This window comes from Cajanus cajan, chromosome 8 (genome assembly GCF_000230855.2).
Source record: "Cajanus cajan strain Asha chromosome 8, NIPB_CcT2T_4, whole genome shotgun sequence".
NCBI classification, from domain to species: Eukaryota; Viridiplantae; Streptophyta; class Magnoliopsida; order Fabales; family Fabaceae; genus Cajanus; species Cajanus cajan.
This window is the reverse complement of record NC_138524.1, coordinates 7,512,765-7,538,255: the sequence shown is the minus strand read 5'-3', so window position 1 is coordinate 7,538,255 and position 25,491 is coordinate 7,512,765. Positions and strand designations below refer to the sequence as shown.

The window sequence follows — 25,491 nt, the reverse complement described above, 5'->3', positions numbered from 1 at the left end:
AATTAAATTAATTAGTAATAAACTCGTTGTCACACTTATTTTAAAACATTTATATGTTACACTGATTTTTTTATTATTGTTGAAAATTATCGGTCTTATACTTTATTAGTGGAAATCAACACTTTGTATCTGTAGAGTGCTTTTATGGTGCATTATTTTAAATCTATAATATTATAGAGGAGGTTACGATACTGTATAATTTTTATTAAGTATTATATTGCTTAATAACTTTATATTAAATATAAATTTTAAAAATTTAACAGTTAGATTATTCACAAGCACATTAGGGTGGACTATTCAATAATCACAAGCACTTTGATTTATAATACATTATTTTACATGTTTTTTTTTCCTGTTAGTTGATTTTTAAAAATAAATTGTAAATTTAGGAGAGACTTTTGGATTGAGAAATAAAATTCACATGAATTTATAATTTTTAATAAAATTTTAGAAAATACAAAAATATATTAAAAAAACGTATTATTATTATTACTATTAAAAATAACACATTAATAAAAATTTGATGGAAATATAATATTTTAATATTTATAAAAATAAGTTTTAAAAAAAACTGAATGGAAAAAGTAATTTAGCCAAAAAAAAAAAAAGACACTCACATACAAATTATGTTAAACTAGTAAATTTGTACTCGTGCTAAAATATTAAGATGTGTTTTTATGTTGATATAAATAGCGTTTATCATGCTTTGGCTTGTTGGTAACCATGGTAGGTGAGTTTTAAGCTTTTCAGATCTTGTCGTCTCTCGTAAAAGCAAAATGACAACAAAGTGTTTAAAACATTGTTTGTGAACAATAAAAATGATAAAGTAGCATGTTTGAACAAAAAAGAAAAAGATGTATAAGAGTTTGATATAGGAGTATTAAGATGGGTGTTATATATGTTGTTTTAGTATAAGTATTGGATTAATATAGATTAGTTAGTTTTATGTTACTACTGATAACAGGTTATTATAGGTTGTTTACCTATTATTGTAGGTCACTGATATATATATATATATATATATATATATATATATATATATATATATATATATATATATATATATAGTTGTACACCTTTGCAAGAATAGAGAGTAATATTTTAAGTATTCACAAAGTATTTTTCTTTTAATTTTATCATATTTTGCAGTATTCAATATGGTATCAGAAGAGAGAATTCAACTCTTAGAACGATTCAACCTGTGATTCCCATTCATCGTCTTTCACCCAAATCCACCATTTTTGCAACCCTGAATCAATTTGCCCACAGCCATGACGAATCAATCTAAAGATCCAAGCCAAGATCCCACTCACCCCCTTTTTCTGCATCATTCGGATGGACTTGGACTGGTTCTCACGTCTCAACCTCTTGACCACAAGAATTATACCACCTGGAGCAGAGCGATGCAGGTAGCACACTCATGTATATTCTTAAAGATTGTGGTATGCTTGCTTGCAAGCCTTCAGCTGTACCTATGGAAGCAAATTTGAAACTACATACAGACTCGGGTTCTCCACTTGCAGATCAAGGATCATACAGAAGGCTTGTAAGAAGATTATTGTGTTTAACAATTTCACGACCTCACATTTGCTATATTGTACACAAATTAAGTCAGTTTGTATCAAATCCACATTCTGAACACATGAATGCAGCTCACGTGCTTCTACGACACTTAAAACATATTGCTAGTCAAGGCATCCAGTTCAAAGCTACCTCTGAACTAAACTACATGCTTTTGTGGATGTTGATTGGGGTTCATGCATTGATAGCAGAAGATCAACAATAAATTTTTGTATTTTCTTAGGAAATTCCTTAATTTCCTGGAAGGCTAAGAGATAGAAGACAATCAGCAAATCTTCAGCAGAAGCAAAATATATATCCTTAGCATCAGTCTCTATTGAACTTACTTGGTTGAGAAATTTATTAACTGATTTCAATATTGTCACACCATATGCAGCTGCGTACTGTGACAACAAGGCAAGAATACACATTGCAACCAACCCTACATACCATGAAAGAACCAAACATCTAGAAATTGATCTTCACTATGTTAGGGAGTAAGTAGAAAGAGGTGCACTCAAGTTAATTCATGTCAGAAATCATCATCAGTTGGCCGACATATTCACTAAGCCATTGCCTCGTAATGCTTTTCTTAGCATCTTGTCCAAGCTAGGCATCGAAAACATTTTTCTCCCATCTTAAGGGGGGTATTGGATTAATATAGATTAGTTAGTTTTGTGTTACTATTGATAACAGGTTATTATACCTTGTTTACCTATTATTGTAGGTCTTTAATATATATATATGAGGGAGTTATAATAACACCGGTGTAACTTTTACTAAGTGTTACACCGCTCAATAACTTTATATTAAATACGAATTTTGTAAATCCAACCGTTAGATCGAAAGTTCATATCTCTTAGATCATATATACAAAATTTTATATTAATCCAAGATGATTTGATACTTCATTTTTATAAAACAAAATTGACGTAATATATTCATTTCAAAATATACTAAAATATGAACACTTTTATCACCTTCAAAATGTTGTTCAATTTTAACAAAATTTGATATACACTTATAAAGTGATATGAACTTTCAATCTAACGATTGAATTTACAAAATTCACATTTAATATAAAGTTATTGAATGATGTAACACTTGGTAAAAGTTATACCGGTGTAATTATAACCCCTATATATATATATATATAATTATACACCTTCACAAGAATAGAGTGATATTTAAAGTATTCACATAATATTCTTCTTCTTTTAATTTTATCGTATCATGCATTATTCAATAATAAGTGATAAGATGCAAAGGACAATAATAATAGTTTTTTCTTTTTAATTAGTAACTCGCATTACTTACTCTATGCATCAACTGTAGGGATGGCAAACATTCCCGTACCCGCGGGTAATACCCGAACCCGTCCCAATTTTGACGGGAAATACCTGGTTTGACCAGGTATGGGTACGGGTATGGGTAAAACCCGATATATTAAATCGAGTACGGGTACGGGTACGGGTATGTACTTACCCGCCCCGTACCCGTACCCGTCCCCATTCTCATTTTTAATTTAATACTCACTTTTAATTTAATTATATTAAAAAAATTTAATAATTTTTTATGTGATTATTTATTATAATATAAGATAAAGAAATAACTTAATTATGATTATAATATAATAAAAAAATAAATTAAAAATATCATTTTTTTTATAAAAAATAAAAAATAAAAAAATTGACGGGTACAGGTATACCCGATACCCAACAGGGACGGAGATGGAAATGAAAATCTATACCCGACAGGTATGGGGACGGGGACGGAGATGAGTTTAACTCGCGGAGACGGGAACGGGTATCATGAAACCCGTACCCGCCCCGTCCCGTTGCCATCCCTAATCAACTGACAATAGAGATTATTTATTTGCATTGCTTGGGATGAAAGTTTGGCTTTTGAGAAGTTCATGTTACCAATAAGGGTAACGCTCCATTTACCAAGAACGCGTTATACTCCTTTTTTTCTTCTTCTAGGATTCGAATACTAGTTTTATGAAATACATTAGATAGAAGATGTATATTTATAGTCTTTAATAAAGATTAATTATTATGAAAATGGATATTTAATTATTATTTATGACATAGATATTTTATATTAATATTATAATTATTTAAAAATACCTATTTATACTTCTTTCACATAGTTAACTCATAACACAAATCTTTCAACTAAAACGGAATCTTGTAATGTGTAGTTGTTTTTATTTTTTATTTTTGAAAAAGCAAAAACATTATTGGATCAAGGGAATATTTAGTGAAGGGCAAAAAATATTGAAAATCGTGACTTGTAAATTTTATATGTACGATTAGATCATATAAAACACTAGTAATTGAATATTAGTTTGTATTTGTAAGCTATAATTTTTTCTCTTTAAACATCAGTTTAATATTGATGCGATTTTTGTTTCCATTGCCATCAAATATTAATTTTCTAGTCATTCATAAAAATAATTAAATTATTTAGTAAGCCATAAACATTTTAAAAAAATGTTAACACATATTTCTTATAAAATATATTACATGTATTTTTTTCCCGATATCTAATTCTATTTTTTTTTATATATAATAAGTTAATTTTAAAAAAATTATAATAATCATATTAAAAATTATACTAATAATGATTTATGATTGGTTGACCAGGTTAAAAAAATTATAATGTAATTTTATTATATTAAATTGATGGTATATAAAAAATTAAACTCAAAATTCTTATATTTAGTTTCAATAATTTTTAATATATATATATATATATATATATATATATATATATATATATATATATGAGGGATCCGCTTACTTAAGGAGTAAATCTATCTATACTTACTTCGTTCAATAACTCATGTTTTATATCAAATTTTAATAATCTAACCATTGAATTTAAAGTTCTTAATATATAGATAAAGTCTGCAAATTTTTTAAAAAATTAAAAATTATTTGATACTTTATTTTATTAATTCAAATTGACGGATAATCATAAAATTATTTTATACAATGATTTGAACTAATGAAACTAAGTATCAAATGATTTTTAAATTTTTTAAAAATATGCAGATTTGATTTATGCATTAAGAATTTTAAATTCAACGGTTGAATCGTTGAAATTTGATGTAGAACATGATTTATTGAACAAAGTAAGTCTAGGTTGACTTACTCCTGGAACAAACAAATCTCTTTATATATATATATAGATAGATGGATGGATGGATGGATTTTGTTGGCAAATAACTTTTAATAAAATAACTTCATTCAATATAATTACTTTAAAAAATTATTATTTTATTATTTATTTATCATATGAGAATATTTATTACTTTCTTTTATTTTTAAATAAATCATTTTTAAAAATATTTTTATAATTTCACAAGATATTTTTTCATACATGTGTATTTTTTTAATAAAATTAAAAAAAAAACATTTATAGTTTTCACAAAAGTAGATCTAAAATAGCTTTCATTGGATACTTATTTATATATAGATGTAGTCCGGGAAGTGGGGGATCATTGAATCATCACAAGTAAAGTAAATACACATTATTTTTGCAATAACTTAATAAGAAGCAGACAAAATGGTCATCACTAACAATTTTTTATTAGAAAATATTTAATTTAATAAGATAATAGTTACATTATCTTATAAAAATTAAATAATTTAATAGTTATATTATACTTATGTAAAATTTATTTTAATTTCTTATGTAAATTATTCATCATTAATTTTCCTTATGTCAATTGATCTATATATATATGTATATGGTTTGAGCAACTTAAGATTTGGGTCTGGTGTTGTTATTGGATATTTTGATGGGCCATGGTGTATAAAAAGTTGTACAAATATCCTTCTGCCATAGAATTGAAACAGTAAAGTACTCTTGTTATTGGGTTTTCATGGATATGGGTAGTTAAATTGTTGCTGGAGAGTCCCTTTCACCTTCACCCTCTCAACCACACTTTCATTGCATCATCGTACTACTACTATGGATAATTTGTTTTATTCTATATGTGGACACAAAATTTTCAAAATATTAATAATAAATGCCATGGGAGCGTTAATCACGCTGTGCCCTTTCTAAATACTTTAAGATTGGGGCGTGGAAGACGTTAGATCATTCTTGTTCGTTGGATCTAGAATATGAGTGATGAAAAATTACAAGTGTTAGACACCTCAAATAATTATTAGGTGATATGATACAATACGAAGAAAAAATACATGTTTAAAAACTATTATTCATGAAAAATCAAACCAAACGGTCCAAATAAATGTTTTATTATGTGACTAAAAGTGTGGGGCAAGCCTAGCTAGATGTGGACATGCAAATAGAAAAAGAATTCAGCAGAAGCTGCATGGTAATTCAAAGCTCCCCGGACTTTATGGTCAAACTTTTTTTTTTCTACGTATTTTTTATTCTTGCACAAATGATAATGGTGTAAATATTAAATAGCGACATTATTAGAAAAGTATTATGTCCCACCAACTTCAATTATACTCTTTGTTAATTGAAATATCAAATGTGACCTAGGGATTTTGGCACTGACAAAATATGTGTACCTTTAAAAAAGTACCCTTAATGGTAAGATATTTTCTTTTGTGATCTAGTAACCACGTGCCTAGTGGATAAACAATGGGAGGTGCAACAAGCACACACGTAGATTTCACGTAAATTACTTTCTGCACCGTTTATAAGCCTCCCTTAATTTTGGGATTTCAAAATCAACTCCAAAACATCCATTTCGATAAGGGTGACGAAATTTATTAAATCTCTTTGTTATTACTAATTAGAATTTAAGACTGAATCCAACTTCTCTCGTCTCATATTGAAGATGAGGTAAGTAATTTGTACAACATTAAAAATATTCAAAGGAATTAGTAAATGACTTGAATTTAAATTCTATATGGAGTTGTATTTTATTCTAATTTATTTTTTTAAAATAAAATACATTTATATATAAATAATGCTGTCTTTATTCAACTTACATAATTAAAAATGTAATGTAACAAAAATTGATAACAAAGTCTATGTGTTATATTTGAGTGTATAAATAATATTAAATGTTAATTATAAAAAAGTGATTAACATTTAATCTCATTTATATATACTCACAGCTATAAAAATAAAATAAAATGAAGAGGATATCGATTCATATAGGTTTTGACCGTTACCTTTAAGAAACGTACCATAGGGAAAAAGACACTTACTCTCAACTTTTGCGGTTCTTGTGTTATTTCTCTCTTTATGATGGTTTAAGGACCATGTGTTAATGTTTCCTTGCATTAAATCAAAGTGGATATATAAGATTATATAGTGAAAAGGCTACAATGAAAACGTAAATCACACTCAATGTATGCGTCACGGAGACCTCTTATAAGTAATTTCCTATAATATTGAATGCTCAAACTAAAAAGGGAGTTGAATCATTCGAATTCACCAACAAGGTTTTCATTTCTTCGTTTTTCTTCTTATTTTTTGATAAATCAAAATTAAGTCGAGTTAAATGATTGGAACTCATCCAAAGTTCTTATATTGTTGATAAAAAAATGTCTTGTAAACACTAAATAGTGTTTGCTTGTTAATTTTATTTTTTTTTCGTCCATGAAATATCCACCGTCGATAGCGATAACTAATCTCGTAGGTTAGAGGCACTTCAAAAGATGAGATAGATGGTCCCAAGATTTAACGCGACTACATACAATCTTATGTTAGTTTTATAATATTACATAAATTATTTTCATGAAAAAAAAAATATTATCAATAAAATTTGAATGCACGTTTTATACAATATAGTTTAATCCTTATTAAGATAGATTCAAAAAAAAAAAATGAGATGAGAAATAATCCATAATATTTTCGCAGAAGAAAAACATAATATATTTTATAAAATGCATAATTTTCTACAAATAAAAATTGTCTCAGGAATAAAATAACAACTTATCATTTGTGTAGTTAAAAAAATATTTCCAGCCATAAATATTTGTATAGATTTTGTGAGAAAGTTTATTAGTTATAAAAAAAATTGTTTTACATTTTCTTAATTCAAGCAAAAAATTACATTAAATTGAGTACAGAAACTATATTTTATAAAAATAGTTTTATTAAAAATGTTTGAATGAAAATAATAATGACGAAATCACACATTCAGTTAAAGATTAATTATTTTAGTTTTAGTTGTTTTGTATTTATATTGTGATTTTTTTCATCTCTTATTAACAATTTATTTTTAAAAGTTAAATATAAAAACTCTTTGAACCTGTTTCTTTGAAATCAATATTTGAAAATTTTAAATGATAATAAATTAAAAAATATTATATTAATTTTGAAACAAATTTAAACTTCTGTAAACATATTTGATATTAGTGGTCTTAAATTTTTTTTAATTGAAGATACTAGAAAATGCTAACAAAAGAAAATAATATTTGTTGGCCCATTACAAACGTACTAATGTGAACTTTTAGTTAAACAACGAGTGCAAGTCCACCTCCTCATAATCTCATATACTTGATTGTTTCACAATTATATTACTCAAGTAAATAATTTTATTCACAATTATATTTACAAAGACCCATTATTTAATATAACAAGAGATTAAGCAAGAAACAAATTAAGAGGAATTCAGTAGTAGAGAATTTGGGATTAAATTTCGCATACTACACTCCTTTATAATGTCAACAAGCATATATGTGATAATTTACGATATTATTTAGTGTTAGTGCGAATTCTTTAATTGCATATTTTTCCATTTATATTTTATTTTATTATCAAACTTTTGAATTTGTATATTTTGTCATCCAACTTTTAAAAAATTGTAAATTTTATTACTCTAATAAATTAATTATTTGACATTATTAACTTATTAATGATATGATACTATTTACTAAATTAATTGTTGATATGATTAGTTTATATTAGTAATTATCATATTATATCAATACATTATATCACTAATTAAAATTTTTAATATGCACTTTTAATCATCCAATATAAGATATATATTTTTATTTAGTGGTTAAATGTTTCATCATTAAAAATTATAACTTTAAGTCATGTTAAGTAATGTTTAACGTTACAATTTTAACGAACAACAATATCAAAAGATAAAAATCATGAACCATAATTGTTATTAAATATTAAATTTAATTGCACATTTTATTACTCATGATTTATGAATTTTTTTTTAATTTTATTACTTAATTTTTAAAATTATACATTTTATGACTTAACTTCCAAAATTTCACACACTTCATTATTTCATAACTATTTGATTTAATTATTAATTAATCATTAATATGATACAATATTTAATAATAAAATATGTTAATTATCAATGTGACATAGCATGTTACCTCATCAATTAACTTTTTTTTTTGTTCGTTCCTGGAGTATCCACCGCCGATAGCAGTGACTAATCTCCTCGCTACGTTGGAGGCACCTCAAAAGGTGGGATAACTGGCCCCAAGATTTAATGCGGCTGCATACACAAGGCAGGATTCGAACCCTTGACCTTATTTAAGCGTGGATCAACCCCTACCGCTGAACCACACGCTTGGGGTTACCTCATCGGTTAACTTGAGCACATGAAGAAAATTTAATCCAAAAAATTAATTCATTAAGTAAGAAAGTTTCATGGATTTAATATTATACTAAATTTCATATTATAAACTTCTAACATGTCTCATGTAAGACAATTAACAAAGAGAAACAACTAATTAATAAAATAATAAACTATGCTAAAATGTAAGAGTTAAATGATAAAATATATAATTTCAAAAGTCACACAGTAAAATTATAAAAAAAAAACGTAAAACTTGTGTTGTAAAAGGCACAATTAAACTTAAATATTATAAAAAAGAAACTAAAACTACAATTTATTCTACATAAGAAATTTACAAAATCAAACGCTGGCCTTAAAGTCTATCTATATTTCATCATGTATTTTACAATAGTCTTTTGATTGACATGAGTAAATCTGTTTTTATTAGAAAAATAAATTTGTTTTGAAAAAATGTGCAATATTAATCTAATATTTAAAAAATGAAAGTAGAAAAAGGGGAGCAGGTGAGAATAATCGGGTAAGACACATGGAGTGCAGTGTGCGGACGCAGAATCATACTTAAAACCGATTAAATCTTCCTTCGTGAAGTGACAAAGACTGTACTCTTCTGTTTTCTCTTTTAGCTTCTCCCTATCACCATTCACCATTCACCATTCACCATTCATTGTTCACCTTCCTTTCTTACCCATCTTCCACTCGCACAGCAATGGAACCAAACCAGACACATCATTATTAACACACAACAACACAACAACTTCACTCTCTAGGTAAACACTTAACACTCATGTCCCCATTACTTCTTTTCTCATTGCAAACCACCACACACCTCCATAATGCACGTCACATTAACTTCACATTTGTTTTCACTTTTTTTTATGAAACGGGTTTGGTAACTTTGGTTCTTAATTTTCCAAAATAAAGACGTTACTTTCTTCAACCTGAAATCTGTCACGTTCCTTCTTTTCTAGCTCTTCCCAAAAGTGCTTTTTGCCTGTTAAAACTTCAAAGTGATGCCTAAACAAACTGGTGGTGCTGCAAGGTTTCGTTGCTTTGCTTTCATGTGTCACATATTTTACTTACCCTTTTTTAAAAGCAAAGGGAATAAATTAAGAAAAAGGGTTATTCCACAACGTACTTCTTTTGTCTGTTTCTTTCTGTGCTTCTTCCGCTTTTCATTTCATGCTTTAGTAAATTAATATCTCTCTCATTTCTATTCTCAAAAGATGGGTTTTTTTCTTTTCAGTCTTTCTTCCTTCCATTATCTTCTTGTGTTGCGGACTTTAACGTTTCTGCGTGCTTTCTCTTTTGTTGTAATGCAACATTCGATTCCCCTTGTTCACAATGAGATGAGATTCCTTGCATGAAGTGACCTTCCGCAGGTTTTTCCTTCTCCATTTTGTCGTGTTTCTGTTCTGCAATGCACATGTTATAGAACATGTTTTGCTACGAAATTCAGCTGCAAAGCCATCTTGTTTGTTTCCTCGTTGAAACAATCATGTGAAACATGTCAACGGGTTAGAGCCTAGTGATCATTTGGCTTTCGCGTTTGGCAGACAAAATCACAAGGTTTGAGCGTTTTTAGATAAATTTATTGGTGTTCATATCACACCAACTTCACATCCAAAACTCCCATTGAATAGACTTGCCTTCTTTCACGGCAAAAATGGGGGCTTAGAAAATTTTGTGTTTTTACTATAATGCCCCTTGTACATGTATGAATGAGAATAGAGGTTTCAAAATGAGTTATCCAACCCATTGTGGGCTGTGGATTATAGTAGGTCAGACTTAGATAGTCTAGATTCAAATTGGGTCTCCAAAATGAAGCCTAAACTTTCCGATTAAAGCTCAATTTTTATTTTTTTTCGTGCTTTTGTCAGGTGTTTTGTTCATATCGAGCTAAAAAATCCGCATTTAATTCAAACATTTAAAGCCTAGCATTACATTTTTTTTTTCTGCAAACCTCACGCATTTTGTCACCTCTAGTTTGGGATGAAATTGGTTCATTAGCACATAGGGGCAAATTGGTATTTTGTATTTGAGATGGGGGAGATTATGGGCACCTATGTAATTTCATCATTTTCTGTTGTTGTAGTTGTAGGCCCCTCTTGATCATTACTGGCTGCTTGTTAGCCTGAAAGACCTTATCATAGCATCAGTTGGTAGTAATGAGAACAATTTCCCTCATGTGTGGACCTCTGCTTGACATTTTGTATTAATGCCAATCTGCTTGACTTTTATTTTTCCATCCTTTGATAGTGGTGCCCATCCCCCCTACCTGCACACACCTTTCTAGTGATATCTTTTGACACATTCTGCTTTTATTTAGGATGGAGTGAACTATAGTGAAATCCGGTGAAAATCTATGAAGGGTTTTCTTTATTAACTATCTTGAAAAAGTAGTGATATTTTTAGGTACTTAGTCACTAGTAAGGTTAAGGTGCTTTTTAAGCATTTAAGTGAAAATCACAGTGAGGAAATCTTCTGCATTTATAGCTAAGGCGGTGAAGATAAGAAGATCATCCCATCTTGCATGAACACATTTATTTTTTTTCCCATTATTTGAACAACTGAACCTTCTCATTGGATTCTCTTGTCTCAGTGTGAGATATTTGTCTGAATTGCCACAGTCCTTGTGGGTCAGGGAGCATTCAAGCAGTGAGTGAGGATCAAATTATTAACCCATTTCTCTTTACTTGATAGAGGGTAGTTAAGCCATGCAGACCCCGAAAACAAGGTAACTTGAATTTTTTTTCCCTTGCTCTTTTCCTGATTTATTAATGTTGCTTCTTTGCTAGTTCAAAAGGATGTCTGCTCTTAAAATGCAATTAGAAAGCTATATCAGCTCTCAGTGGTATTGTTTAACTTGATATGTGTTTTATTTCACTATTTTCTCATATATTAAAATTTAGTGTCATTTAGTATTTCAAAAATAGAAGAGAAAATTTTAATCAATAATAGGCTTTATATTTATTTTTCATGTCGCTAACAGCAATTAGTGGACCAAATGTTCGTCAAGTCTCCTCCTTCAGGCTTCAAGCTTGGGACACTTGCTGTTAGTGGACATTTGTTGGGAGTTAAGCTTCCTTTTATTTTCTTTTGCCTTTTCTCGTTCTAAAAAAATCTCTATTGGCCACGGTAGAGAATGCTTCTGGTGTTTCTTTGCGTCTCAACATGCGCAATGCAAGATCTCATGCAATATTAATTTTGCTGGAGAATTTATCTTGAAATATGATCAATTGCTGAAAGCTAATCAAGATAACATTACTCTTCAACCAAAGAGGAGTATTGAGTTTACCAAAATAATATGTTATTGATCTATCTGGCAGACAAGTTAGGTCAATTTGTGTTTTAAGAAAGAAAGAGTTTGATGGCTAAGCATATTTGTCTCCAAAAGGCCTAATCATGCCACATTCCCACTACGAGTTTCTTTTTTGGTTCCATTATGTTTCGTTATTTGACTCCTCCCTTTAACCGCGGAATGGGAGATTGGGACCGGGCAGTTATTACCTATTCTAATGAGGAGTCACAAAACATTGATTTTTCCATGGATCAACAACCTTATTATTACTTTTTTTTTTCTCTCTCCCAAATGATTACCAAAATTAAAAAGCATCACATCATTTGGTTGGGGCAGCATGTAGCACCAACTAACTGCATTGAGCAATGGTGATGATATATCTTGAAAGACCAAGATTCTCTGCCAATTAGTAGAAATTTGTAACCGAAAATACACTGTTAATCACCTTGTTGATTAATAGTCGAAAGTATCTCACTGTTTGTGCTTGGAAGACATTTTTATTTTCAAACTGAATTTATGTAGTTGATGACACCCAAGTTATATAGGAAGACTTTCTTGTAATTTGTAGAAAAAATTTCAATTGTGTTTGGTAGACATTCCATTTTCAAACTGAACTTATGACGTTGGTGACTCTTATGCTATACTATTAGGAAAACTTTCTTGTAAACTTTTAAGAGTCTTCTATTTTGTGTTTAGAAGGCATTTTTCATTTTCTAACTGAATTTATAACGTTAATGACTCTATGTTATATTAGGAAGACTTTCTGAATCATTCTCACGTGGTTTTTGCACTCAATTACTTCGTTTTCTTTAGCCAGTATTTGTGTATTTTTAAATTAGTCTTGAAAAATGGTTCGACTTATCTAGTCTCAATTCTATATCATCTAAAGAAATTGCTACTACGATGTGACTGTGGGGATATTGTTTAATATGGCTACAAGGTATTTATGAGTAGAAATTGAGAGATATGGATTTCCCTTCCCCACAATGCAATTCACTTGCTTACATTTGTATATTCTGATTTCAGAAGTGGCTCCTCTGAAGTGCCTCAAAAGGTGTCTCCACGTGCTGTGCGCCAACTCAGGCCTACTACTCTGGACACAGACTCTGTATCTTCTTTAAGTCAGGCTACTAAATCATCAAAGGAAAGAAGTCCCAAAGTCACTGAGCGCAGATCACCCAGAAGCCCAATTATTGAGGTAACAATTATTTTACAAATATCATGATATGTTGGAACTGTTGTCTGTCAATGAGAACCATAATCCCTAGATGCATTTTTTCCTTTGATATTTTAGTAGCTTATGAAAGAAGCTGCCCCAAAGGTGTTTTCAAGTGTAGTATGGGACTGTTTCCAGGTTTTCCTTTCGAAAGTACCAGTTGATGGGTGCTGTTAACTATTTGTCTGAAGCTTACTTTAAATTCATTTTAGGATGTAGATTGTCCTAGTGCACTTAAGCTATTTACTGGATGGGTAATAAAGGGACCTTTTTAAAGGATTATATGCATAAACATTTTAAGAGTATTCATATCACTGAAGAGAGTGAGTAGAATAAACTACTGGCGTGTCATATAACTACTTGTTATTGTTTTTATTTGTGCGTTTGACATTGTACATATATACGCGTGAAAGCCTTGTGTGTATATGTTCCAGAGCCTCTAAGGTATAAGTTATCTTGCGTCATTTTTCAATTTTGTTCTACTTAGAAGATGCACCACTATGGTGTGTTGTTTTCTACAATTTGTCTGTACATCACAATTTTCCTATTCTTGATATTTGTGGAGAATTTTAAACCGTGATTTTATGCTGCATTAGAGGAAGCGCCCCAGCAAAATATCGGAATTGGAATCTCAAATTTCTCAACTCCAAAATGATTTGAAGAAGGTAAAGGACCAGCTTATTTTATCTGAATCAAGCAAGAAGCAAGCTCTGGAAGATGCTAAGGTGTCCAAGGAACAACTATTAGCCATATCTGCAAAACTTGAAGAGTCACAGAAACAAGTTCTGGATCTCTGTGCTGCTGGAGAAGCTCGTGTTGTTGAGCTCCAGAAAATTATAGAAGAACGTGACATGGCATGTCAATCTGAGCTTGAGGCCTCCAAAAAGCAGCTCTCAGTTGACTCTGCTGCCTTGGCCTCTGCAATGAATGAAATTCAGATGCTCAATGCCCAACTTGAATTGGTAGCTAGTTGTGAGAATGTGCAATCTCAACATGCAGAATCAGCAGACATTGAGCTACTAAACCTGAAGCAGTACTTGTCAGAAACACTCTCTCTTGTGGACAACATGAAAAACCAATTGATGGATTGCAAAGAATCTGAAGCTCAGGCCCAAGCATTGGTCAATGAAACCATGTTGCAACTTGAGGATGCAAAAGGAACTGTTGAGCTCCTCAGGTCTGATGTTGCAAAAGCTGTTGATGGCTACAACTCTATTGCTCTAGAGTTAGACCAATCCAAAATGCGGGTGAACTCACTAGAGGAACTTGTTGGCAAACTTGAGACACACCCCATCAATAATAAATCCGCCCCTTCTGAAAAGGATGATCATAATTTTGAGCACCAACCTGAAATATTGAAAGAGGGAGAGGATACTAATCAGCTAGAAGCAGAAGTTGCTTCATTGAAGTCAGAGGTTAAATACCTGAGATCTGCTATAGAGACTGCTGAGACTAAATACCAAGAACAACAGATTCAAAGCGCGGTGCAGATCAGGAATGCCTATGAGTTAGTAGAGCAGATAAAATCAGAATCAGGTCAGAGGGAGTGTGAGCTAGAGGCTGAGTTGAAAAGTAAGAAAGCTGATATTGAAGAGTTGAAGGCTAACCTAATGGACAAAGAAACTGAGTTGCAAGGCATTGTGGAGGAGAATGAGAACTTGATCCTAAAGCTTACAGAGAGCTTGTCATCCCAAAATGAGCATGAACATAAAAGGGAAATTCAAAGATTAGAAGACTGTGTGGTGGAATTGAAGGCAGATATGATGGACAAGGAAACAACCCTGCAAAGCATATCTGAAGAGAATGAAATGCTGAAGATGGAAATCAACAAGCTCTCAGGTGGTGGAAAATTGAGTGAAGAAGTTGCAGCAGAAGTGGAAAGAGCTAAGGCTTCGGAACGCGAGGCGCACATGAAACTCAGCATTGTGATGGAGGAGGCTGATAAGAGCAACAAGAAGGCTGCAAGGGTGGCTGAGCAGCTAGAGGCGGCGCAAGCAGCGAACTCGGAAATGGAAGCAGAACTGAGAAGATTGAAGGTGCAGTCTGATCAGTGGAGGAAGGCTGCAGAGGCTGCTGCTACTATGCTTTCAGCAGGAAGCAATGGGAAGATCACAGAGAGAACCGTGTCTTTGGACAACAACAGCTACAAGTGCTCACCCTATGCTGAAGACATGGATGATGACTTGCAGAGAAAGAAGAATAGCAACATGCTGAAGAAGATTGGGGTCTTGTGGAAGAAGCCTCAGAAATAGTGGCACTCTGATATGTATCATGTGTTGTGAAATTGTAGTCCAATAACAAGTGTGTGTTCATGTCATGTTTATTATGTCTTTTGCAATTTTGTCTGACCACAAAAAAACCTTCCTTCTGCACTGCGCTGTAAATCCTGCCTCCATCACAAACTGTTTGTGAACTGTACTTTAAGCATTGCCGTTTACTTATTCAATGAATTAAGCACTTGACATAATTCTCCTTCTCTTCGAACTATGTTTTACATGTTTATTTTGAACAACACCCAGAATTAATTTCTCTCGCCGAGGCATACATTGTTATTTACAAATTACAATCTATATATGTTGGGATTCATTCCAAGTCTCACATCTGTAAAATAAAGGAACATTGACTAGTTTATAAGGGTGTTCACCATTCCATATAGTATGAGACTTTTTGGGAAGGAGTCCAAAAAATAAAACCGTGCGAGCCTATCTCAAAGCGACCAATATCATACTATGATGGAGCAACAGGTGGACTATCGGCCCAATGATATATTTAAGGATATTCAGTACATTGGGTAATTTTTTTATTTTTATTTTTGTAATTTTATTGTTAAAAAAAGTAGTATATAGCCTTTGTTTTTTTTACTATAGTAATTACCTTCCTCATAAGGATATTCACTAATATTTGACTAATTTTTCGGTTTCCTAAAGGCTATCTCGTTTTACAGTGAGCGAGATGTTAAAACACTTGTGCTAATAAGTATAAAAAATAATAAAAAAATTTAAGTGTGTGGTTCAGCAGTAAGGGTTGATCTACGCTTAAGATCAGGGGTTCGAATCTTATCTTGTGTATGCAGTCGCGTTAAATCTTGGAATCAGCTATCCCACCCTTTGAGGTGCTTCCAACGAGATTAGTCACTATTATCGACGGATTATTTAAATGGGAAATGGCCGTTTTTGTCCAAGTAGGCTTTCGACCTAGCCCATATAATATACATTTGGGCCGTTAAGATGTTTTCAGTGGGCTGAGTTAAAATATTGCTCAGAGAAGGAGAAAAAAAAAACGTTATTAAGGTTACGTTAGGTTAGGGTTTGAGTGTGAGGAGGTGAGTTGAGTGAGTGAGTAGCTGTAGGTGGTTCTTACTTCCCCAATCCGTCCGGTTCAGAAGTTGCGATTCGTACTCGCCACACGCCACCATGGGGTCAGTTTCATTTGGCTTAATGAAATTAGTTTTTTGAGTTTGAATTGTTATTTATGTTTCAGCATAACAATCATTACCTGCTGCACAACAATTAGTTCATTCCATTCATCAACTCACTTAAAATTCGTGCCATAATTTCTTTGCTCTTACCAATTTACATAGATGATTCATGATTAAAACGGGGTTTGGAATAGTATTTAGCCCCGCGCCAGAATTTGAAGAAATTTTAAAATTTGATTTTTTCTTCTTTATATATAACTATATTCATTCTGTGTAATTTTCTTATTGTCTCTATATATGTTTGTTCCATTAAGAACTGGTCTTGAATTTTGATGTTCTTTGTACTTAGCAGTTCTAGTTGTGGAACTTCTTAAGAAAATTATGTTTCACAACAAGAATTGCCAAAAAGATAAGATTTTTCTGCAATCAAAATATACTTTTCGTCATAGATTTGTGGCCTTATATCAAGTTGTATGCAATGTAGCATGGATTCAAACACGAGAAAGACACAGGATCCAATAAAATCAAAAAACATAAGAAATGTAGACATGACATATATATAATATATAATATGAATAATATGATAAAAAAATTTATATATTGATACGAAGGACTTTGGTTCCCTTACATGAAGGTTAAGTAAGGAGATTTTTGTTTCTATCGAGATTTTTCTTTTTAAAAAAAAAAATCTCAAATCCACGCGTCCACACGTATTGGGGTGTTTGACTGTGTCCGTGTCTACATGTCCACGACTGGGCGTCTTGGTTAGGTGCTTGTTTGCAACTGGGATGTCCATTTTGTATGTGCTAGCGATTAAAATGTGTCCAATTTGTGCCGCGATTGTGGCATGTCCGCTCCAAAACAGTGTCGGACTTGGGACACAATACCATGCCGTGTCCATGCATCATTAGGTTCTATGTATAATTTAGCTGAGTGTTTGCATTACTGTTAGAGTATTTGCTTTAAGCTGAAAATGCTTTATATTTGTCCAAATTATTATTTACGTAGTCTACTTTAGTTGTCCATGGATGTTTACTTTTGGGTTGTGGAAGGAGCAACAAATGGAATATTATGTTTCAGGAGCCATTTTCATGTTTGGATCATCTTGTGATTCTTGTCCTTTAAAAACGTCATTTTGTGATAAATTGACATCCATTGGATAGCAACTGCAGGAGGTGCCCTTCATCTATAGTCAAGAAATTTTGTATTTAGTGAAACTTAATTTGTTCATTAGTTCATACTTCATGGGGAATATTAGCATAGAGTCTGTTTGGATATATGTTTAGAAGAACTTTTCTACTGAAAATAAAGAGTTTTTCCTAATAGAGAAGTTCTTAAAAGCTCTTTTAAACTTATATCCAAACAAACTTGTATAATAGCACAACACCTTCCTTGTGTATTGCTTTTGTTAATTGAGTTGCTGTTTAATGTCGTCTTCAGTAGTAAACTTAAACTTCCATTATCGGTGGACTAATAATGATTATATGCCCTGTGCTTTTTTTTTTTTTTTAATATTTTTTTAAGAAATGTAAATTAATTAACAGCGGCTGGCATTTTTTCCTTTGTCAGGAAAACACGTGGTATGGGAGCGGCTCGCAAGTTGAAGTCCCACCGAAGAAGGCAGAGGTGGGCAGACAAAGCATACAAGAAATCACATCTTGGAAATGAATGGAAAAAGCCATTCGCTGGATCCTCTCATGCAAAAGGCATTGTTCTTGAAAAAATGTTAGCCTAATTTATCCTTTTCTTTTGATGGCATCTTGAAAATTTTACATAAGCTTTAATGAAGGATTTGTCTAAATTTGACTTCTTTTACAGTGGCATTGAGGCTAAGCAACCAAACTCTGCTATTAGAAAATGTGCTCGTGTTCAATTAATCAAAAATGGAAAGAAGATTGCAGCTTTTGTGCCAAATGATGGTTGCTTGAACTACATTGAAGAAAATGTAAGTTTTCCTAAAACAGGATGAAAGGGAAGGTGTTGTTGGGGTGAGTTAATTTTGTTTCTCTTTTCCTTTCTGCTTAAAGATTGATGTTTGTTATGATTATGCAGGATGAAGTACTTATTGCTGGTTTTGGCCGAAAAGGGCATGCAGTTGGAGATATTCCTGGAGTCCGATTTAAGGTTGTGAAGGTATCTGGGGTGTCTCTTCTTGCCCTCTTTAAAGAGAAGAAGGAGAAACCTAGGTCTTGAATTGATGCTTTTAGGATTCCCAATCTTTGGTTTTTCATGATTTTCAATTTTAGAATTTGGGAGAAGTAGAACATGGTTCTCTTTATCCCTTTTTGGCCCTAGTTTCTTTCTAGTGTTTTATCGAACATTTCACTCATGTGTCGATTTGCAAGAAAAACATGTTTATTTGTTAGGTTATTGATTGTTTTGTAAACATGGACTATTTGAATACAAGCTTAGAAGTGTCTTTCGAAGGTTTTTTTCCCCAAAAATTATTCTTTATTTTTATTAGAGAAACTTTTAAAATTGTTTCAAACTTGTATCTAAACATACTTATAATATAGCTTCTATGTTAGTCTTTTGCCAGTTTGCTCTTTCTTCAATCACCTATGGTTGGAACTTGGCATTAAAGAGTGCAAAATTCAGCAATCGTGTTTATGGCCCTGCACGTATAAGCATTTTCCCTACCTTATTGCCACTGTGGTGAAAAATACAAATCTTTCTAAAGTTTATATAATGAATAAACCATCACTAATAATATGCTCCGTTAAGTATCTCTCTTTCCTAAATAGTACAATTATCAAGTAGTTCTTAAAAGTATTAAAAATTTATCAATTAGTTCCTACATTGATATATTTTATTAACATTGAGGGATTAATTTGAATTTTTTTTTAAATAAGGAATATATAACGATTTAATATTTCAAGGATTATTTATATAATTTTATTATTTAAAGGGCTATTTAGGATAGAAATTAATACTTTAATGATTAAATTAATGGTTTATTCGTAATATAATGATATAGGTTTGTTTGGATTGATAGTCAAAATCATTCACGTGGAAAATTTTAAGATGTTCTATATAAATTTGATCATTTATGGAGATGTATAATGTACTTGATACAATCTGGAGATGTATAATGTATTTCAAATTTCACACGTTACTGTCTCTGCTTTGGACCTTATTGGGGTCTCATCCCCTCGTTCCATTCCTCTTTAGTATGCGTTTTACCTTTCTGCATATTAAAATAAATAAAGTTTTCTTAACAGATCTTAGATAATCACATTACGATCATTACTTATTTTTTTATTAATATTGTTTTAAACTTTTTCTTTACATCCAATCACTCACAATTCCCTTGTGGGATATCCGTACCTATACTATAATGCTTGCACACGTAATTTATGTAAGTTGATATCATGAAATTAGTGTCTATGTTTTAGTGGAACCTGAAACTTAGGTTCTACAGGAACTTGTCATTTAAATTTAGATATTTTGATGTAATGATTATCCAACATCGGAGATTTTTAAAGACAAAATATCTTGTTAGTCTTCTCTGAGGATTCTCTCTGTCGTTAATTTGTCACATTTTAAAAGTGTATTAATAATACTATTAAACTTGGAAGAACATGTATGTCTGTGTTTTGTGCCGAGTGACTCAAGTGTCAAGACAATTTATACGTCCCTTGGGCCATTAGTTACGTTACGCATCAGCATTTCTTTTTGTTCGAAAATGATATGCTTCAACTTGGATCCCAAAATTAATACCTGGAGACTGCTGCATCATTTTCTGAAGTGTTGTTTTTGGTTAGGTTGGAGTATGTCAAAAATCTTACACCTGTTTCCAAGAAAAATAAAAATATGGTAATTATTTAGAGAGATATTTCGTTATTATCAATTTTAAAATATTTTGTACTTAATTCCAAGGAACAGAACTAAGTTTTTTTCTCCCTTTTTCCCTGACATTTCCAACTGCTATTAGAATATTAACGTATATCAATTTTCTCTTTAACTTCCTTCCTATTTCTCTTTCCGTCACATTACTTATCACATGTATATTTTAATTCTTTACTCTTTGTTTTTTCTTCTTCTTTTTCATTGGAATGTATCCAATTCCTTCAAAAACACACAAGGGTAGACCATTATTTAAATTATAAACCCTTGTGAATAACAGATTTAGAAAATAAAAGAAAAATAATTTTACTGTTGATAGCGACCACATAGAATAATATATATCAAACCATGTTAGTGCCATGTTCAACAAGGAATTAAAATGTTGACAACCCTTTTTGGTTATTTACACTGGTGCTTCATTTTCTGAAGGGCTATTTTTGGCTATGTTGAGTGTGTTGAAAATCTTTCCCAAGAATATTAGAATATATTAACTATTGAGAGATTTTTGGCTATTGTTAGTTCCGAAATATTTTATTCACTTTTAGGAACAAAGCAAGCATTTTCTTTTGTTCCCTAACACTTCCTACTCCTATATATATCAAATTCCTTCAAAAACACAAAAGGATAGAGCATTATTTAAATTGCGAACCTTGTGAATACAGATTAAGAATCCGAAAGGAAACTATTTTTACTTTTGATGGCAAGCTCATAGAATAATATCCTACCATGTTTGTGCCATGTGCATGTCAGATAAACAAGAGATAGTGCTAGTTGAAGACTTTGACCAGTTGTACTTGCTCCACCTTGTTCTCATTTGAAGTCTCAACCAAAGTAGGCCCAGTACTTGAAGTTGTTGCTCTTTGAGCTGAATGTGATGGTCATTTTAAAATATCACCTTTTTTTCTGTCATTTTCCTAACTCACATGATTAAAGACTAATTCTGCCCGTAGTATTATGATTGTAATTAGTTGATGAGTTTTTATACATGGTAAGAATTAAACATAAGTTTTTCATTACATGAATTACTTTCACAATGGATAAATGGATTGTATTTAATCACTACACCAATCTATTGGGTTAAAATATTATCAATTTAAAATATAATCCTTTTAGTTCTATTATAATTTGTCACAATCATTTAATTAAAAGATCAACCCTTGGCCCTTCTCTTCCCACTAATTAAGGACAAAGCTGTAATCTCATCTAAACCAACCAAGAGGAAAATCACTTCGTCAATGCTATACAGCTACACCTATTTTCATGTTTTCATACGAATTCTCGATTAGTGACAGCCAAACAAATCAGATTCTCCCTCTGACTATATTGAATTTTTTATGCCCCAGAATCCATGTCCTGTTAAATAATTCAAACTATGATGTTGTAGTGTAGCTCATTATCATTGATTAGTGAGGCACATTCAAATAATTTTCAAACTTATTACTGACGATTTTCTCACGCCCAAATCCTAAGTTAGATTTGGTCTGCCAAGTACCAAAGGGAGAAAAAATCCCCCCCAAAGTTGGCGCTCATGCTTCACTGAAATTTCTATTCTAAAATTCTCATCAGCTGATTCAGCTCCACTATCATATCATATCATATAATGTCACATTGGTAACTGCTTTAATTTCATTTAATAATGCATAATAGTCAGTAGTCAGTACAAACATGTTCTAAGAATCTACCCTGGTGAGAATAAGATGCAATCGTAGAAGAATATCTTGAAACCATCACAGAATTATAAATCCAAAGCTCCTGAATAAAATTGATTCTAACTGTTCAGAGAGTTCAGGCTCAGGCTGCATTGAACCATGAAACATCACACTCATTCTCTGTCTTTCTCTCTCTCTCTCTCATGTCAAATTAGGAAATAATGCTCTATATCTACTTCTCTCCAACTTCATTGACTTAGTTAGCAAACAACCTCTTAAATTCCATTAGTCTATTCACCAATTAAAAGATAGTAGTAGTACAAAAAATTTGACAATTTAAGGGGCAAAAAAGAAACAAAAAAACAAACAAGAAAGAAAAAGGAGATGATTCAAGTGAATCAATCAAACCCCTATTAACTCAACACTCAAGAGGATTGAAAGTCCTAATTAGACTGATATTTTTTCATCAAACATCATGAGAGGGAATAATAATTATCAGTGCCTTGTTGTGTCTACATTAGGGGACTATTGATAAGTCCATGCCATGATGGTGTGAGTCCATTCCAACTAGCTCTCCCTGAGTCAATTTCACCCATGTTGGTGTCTCCATTGAGTTGCCAAGGGAAACCCCACAACACCCTATTCTCACTTTGTTCCCTTCCATTGCAAAGTTCTTGTTTCATGGTAGTGACTGACACTGCCTGTGTGGTGGCAATACTCATTTCTTGATCATAAGGCATCATCATGTCTCCACTAACCCCAACCCCACCACAAGCATTGCCATTGTCCACCTCCCCCATGTCCCCATTCCCATATCCATAGTACATATTGTGCATGTTACTTTGGGTTCCAAGGAACCCACTTCTAAGGGCATCCAAGAACCCTGGGTTTGTGGATGAGGGGTTCATGCCATGATTGCCAAGGATGTCACATGGGGTGCTTGTGGGGTTCCCCAAAATTGAAAGGTCATGCTCATCATAACTCAATTGCCCACATGACTGCTTTTGAAGCCTTGCTAGTGCAAGGGTGAGGTCATTAGAGTCATAAGACAGTGAAGGGAGGCCAGTGAGAGGGTTGTGATTGGGTGTGAATGCTTGATCTTGAACTCTCTTTGATGTTGAAGATGATGTTGATGATGACCTCTTGTTCTTCCTGCACCCTCCTCCCACAGGAACATTCCTCAGTGTCCCTCCTTTGGTCCAATATCTCCTGCAAGACTTGCAGAAATACCTTGGCTGAGAGAGGCTATAATTGTTGTAGTAACAAAATTTGGTGTTGGTGGAGTCACATCTGGGGCACTTCAGAGCTTGCTCTGGCTGAGGCCTTGGCTTCCTATCCTGTTGTGCTTTTGAACATGCCAACATGTTCTCCAATGACTGGTTAGACATTTGCTGCAACAAACAAAACACAACATATCCAAATTAACCAATTGATCATCACATGATAAATCATACCCAATAACCAATTAATACTCAACCCAATTTCATGCTTACATACATGTACATAAACTCACAAATGAAGGGCTAATTTTAATATTGAAAAATTGCAATACATACATCAAGTATACATTTAATTAAATTTCCAATTTTTGTACTTTACTGACACTGAAAGAGAATTTCCCTCATATTTCTAGTTGAGACACATATCAATTACATACCCCAGCTGTATTCAAGTATCAGTTTCATAAAAAGACGCCATGAATAGTATAGTACATGGTGTAGAATAACAAGAGAAGGACAGAACTTTCCTATATAAACGTTAAACAAAATAAAATCAATTATTAGAAGTGTGAATTAAGATCATTTCCTTGTTCACTCATCCAAACTATACTGATCTTAGGGAAGAATCAGAACCCAATCAAAACCAAGTAATAAAAAACCATGAAAGACTAAAATGAAAAGGCATAATTATGTAAGATAATAAGACAACATTAAAACTTGTTTGCATACTTAGATATAAATATTTTTGAGAAAAGAAATTCTCAAAAATCTCTTTTAAACAGTATCCAAATAGACACTACTACTAATTAACATGCATGATATTATGATATGCAATAATATTTCACCTGGTGTTGTCCACTAGAAGGATCCATCCATACAACAACGAAATATGAACTCCTGAATTAAGTGATGAGTTAAAGAAGTTGAAAGTAAGTACAAGGTTTAGCTTTTGAGTATGTGGGTATGTGTAGGTAGCTTGGTGTGTAATTTGTATGATGGTACTTGGGGAAGGGAGAAAAGGGTAAGAGAGAGAGGAAAGTGGAGAAGGGATAAGAATAGAGAGAGTTTAGGAAGTCATGCAAAGTGAGGTAATAGAAACCAGAGGTGTAGGGGTGGTTATATATAAAGCAATCCCAAGAGAGAGATAGAGAGAGAGGGTAGTGTAATGATGGGTGTTTGCCGTACGAGATGATGGATGAGGTTGGCTTGCACGCAGAGAAAGCATTAAGAAAATTCGAGTGCCTTCATTCACTTCCCTACTACTTCTGTTCCTCTGCAACGGTTTCATACGAACCAAAAAACACAAAAACAAAAAGAAACAAAAACACACCGTGGGACCCACTCTCGCGTGGATGCAACTATTAGTGGGCCCCACCTCAGCAACGGTCCCCACACATCCACCACTCCCTCTTCCATGATCCACTCCACAATCCATCGCCCAAACACCCAAAAACACCAAAACCTCTGCGATCTTCTCAGCCCCCAAACACAAAACCTCGTCCACCCGCGTCCCCATGCTGTTTTTCTTTAAAAAATTGAATTTTTTAATCATTTCATCTCCCCCATTTTTCTTTTCTATTTTGTTTTTCAAAAGACACAGATAATAAATAAATAAACAAAACACAATTTGGTGGAAAGAGGGGGTGGTGATGGTTTTTGGATTTGTGTATGATGAGGTGGGACCCAGAGAGAAGATGTAGGAAGGAGATATTATTAAATGAAAATGATGGAA

At 32.2% G+C, this 25,491-nt stretch overlaps 3 protein-coding genes across 10 annotated transcripts; 2 read left to right on the top strand and 1 right to left on the bottom strand.

Moving 5' to 3' along the window:
• The first annotated feature begins 9,691 nt into the window (after positions 1-9,691).
• On the top strand, positions 9,692-16,093 carry RIP5 (ROP interactive partner 5). Of its 8 annotated transcripts, none has more exons than XM_083062011.1 (5): positions 9,692-9,879; positions 10,356-10,491; positions 11,740-11,846; positions 13,437-13,608; positions 14,223-16,093. In XM_083062011.1, the coding sequence occupies exons 3-5, from the start codon at positions 11,827-11,829 to the stop codon at positions 15,876-15,878; spliced, it is 1,848 nt and encodes a 615-aa protein (XP_082918137.1). In that variant the 5' UTR covers positions 9,692-9,879; positions 10,356-10,491; positions 11,740-11,826; the 3' UTR covers positions 15,879-16,093. The 8 variants fall into 8 exon arrangements, with proteins under 8 accessions (XP_082918137.1, XP_082918135.1, XP_082918138.1 ...); XM_083062009.1 differs by having other exon boundaries at positions 11,712-11,846; XM_083062012.1 differs by lacking the exon at positions 10,356-10,491.
• Positions 16,094-16,887: 794 nt separating this feature from the next.
• On the top strand, positions 16,888-19,470 carry LOC109798928 (small ribosomal subunit protein uS12). The gene is made up of 4 exons (XM_020359364.3): positions 16,888-17,044; positions 18,614-18,769; positions 18,863-18,989; positions 19,097-19,470. Exons 1-4 carry the CDS (start codon positions 17,040-17,042, stop codon positions 19,235-19,237), a joined length of 429 nt encoding a protein of 142 aa, XP_020214953.1. The 5' UTR covers positions 16,888-17,039; the 3' UTR covers positions 19,238-19,470.
• A 3,329-nt stretch (positions 19,471-22,799) lies between these two features.
• Positions 22,800-25,086, bottom strand: LOC109798666 (dof zinc finger protein DOF2.1). Its single transcript, XM_020359014.3, has 2 exons — positions 24,605-25,086; positions 22,800-23,930 (listed from the first exon to the last, which is right to left on the bottom strand). The coding sequence occupies exons 1-2, from the start codon at positions 24,629-24,631 to the stop codon at positions 23,052-23,054; spliced, it is 906 nt and encodes a 301-aa protein (XP_020214603.1). The 5' UTR covers positions 24,632-25,086; the 3' UTR covers positions 22,800-23,051.
• Between the last annotated feature and the right edge of the window lie 405 nt (positions 25,087-25,491).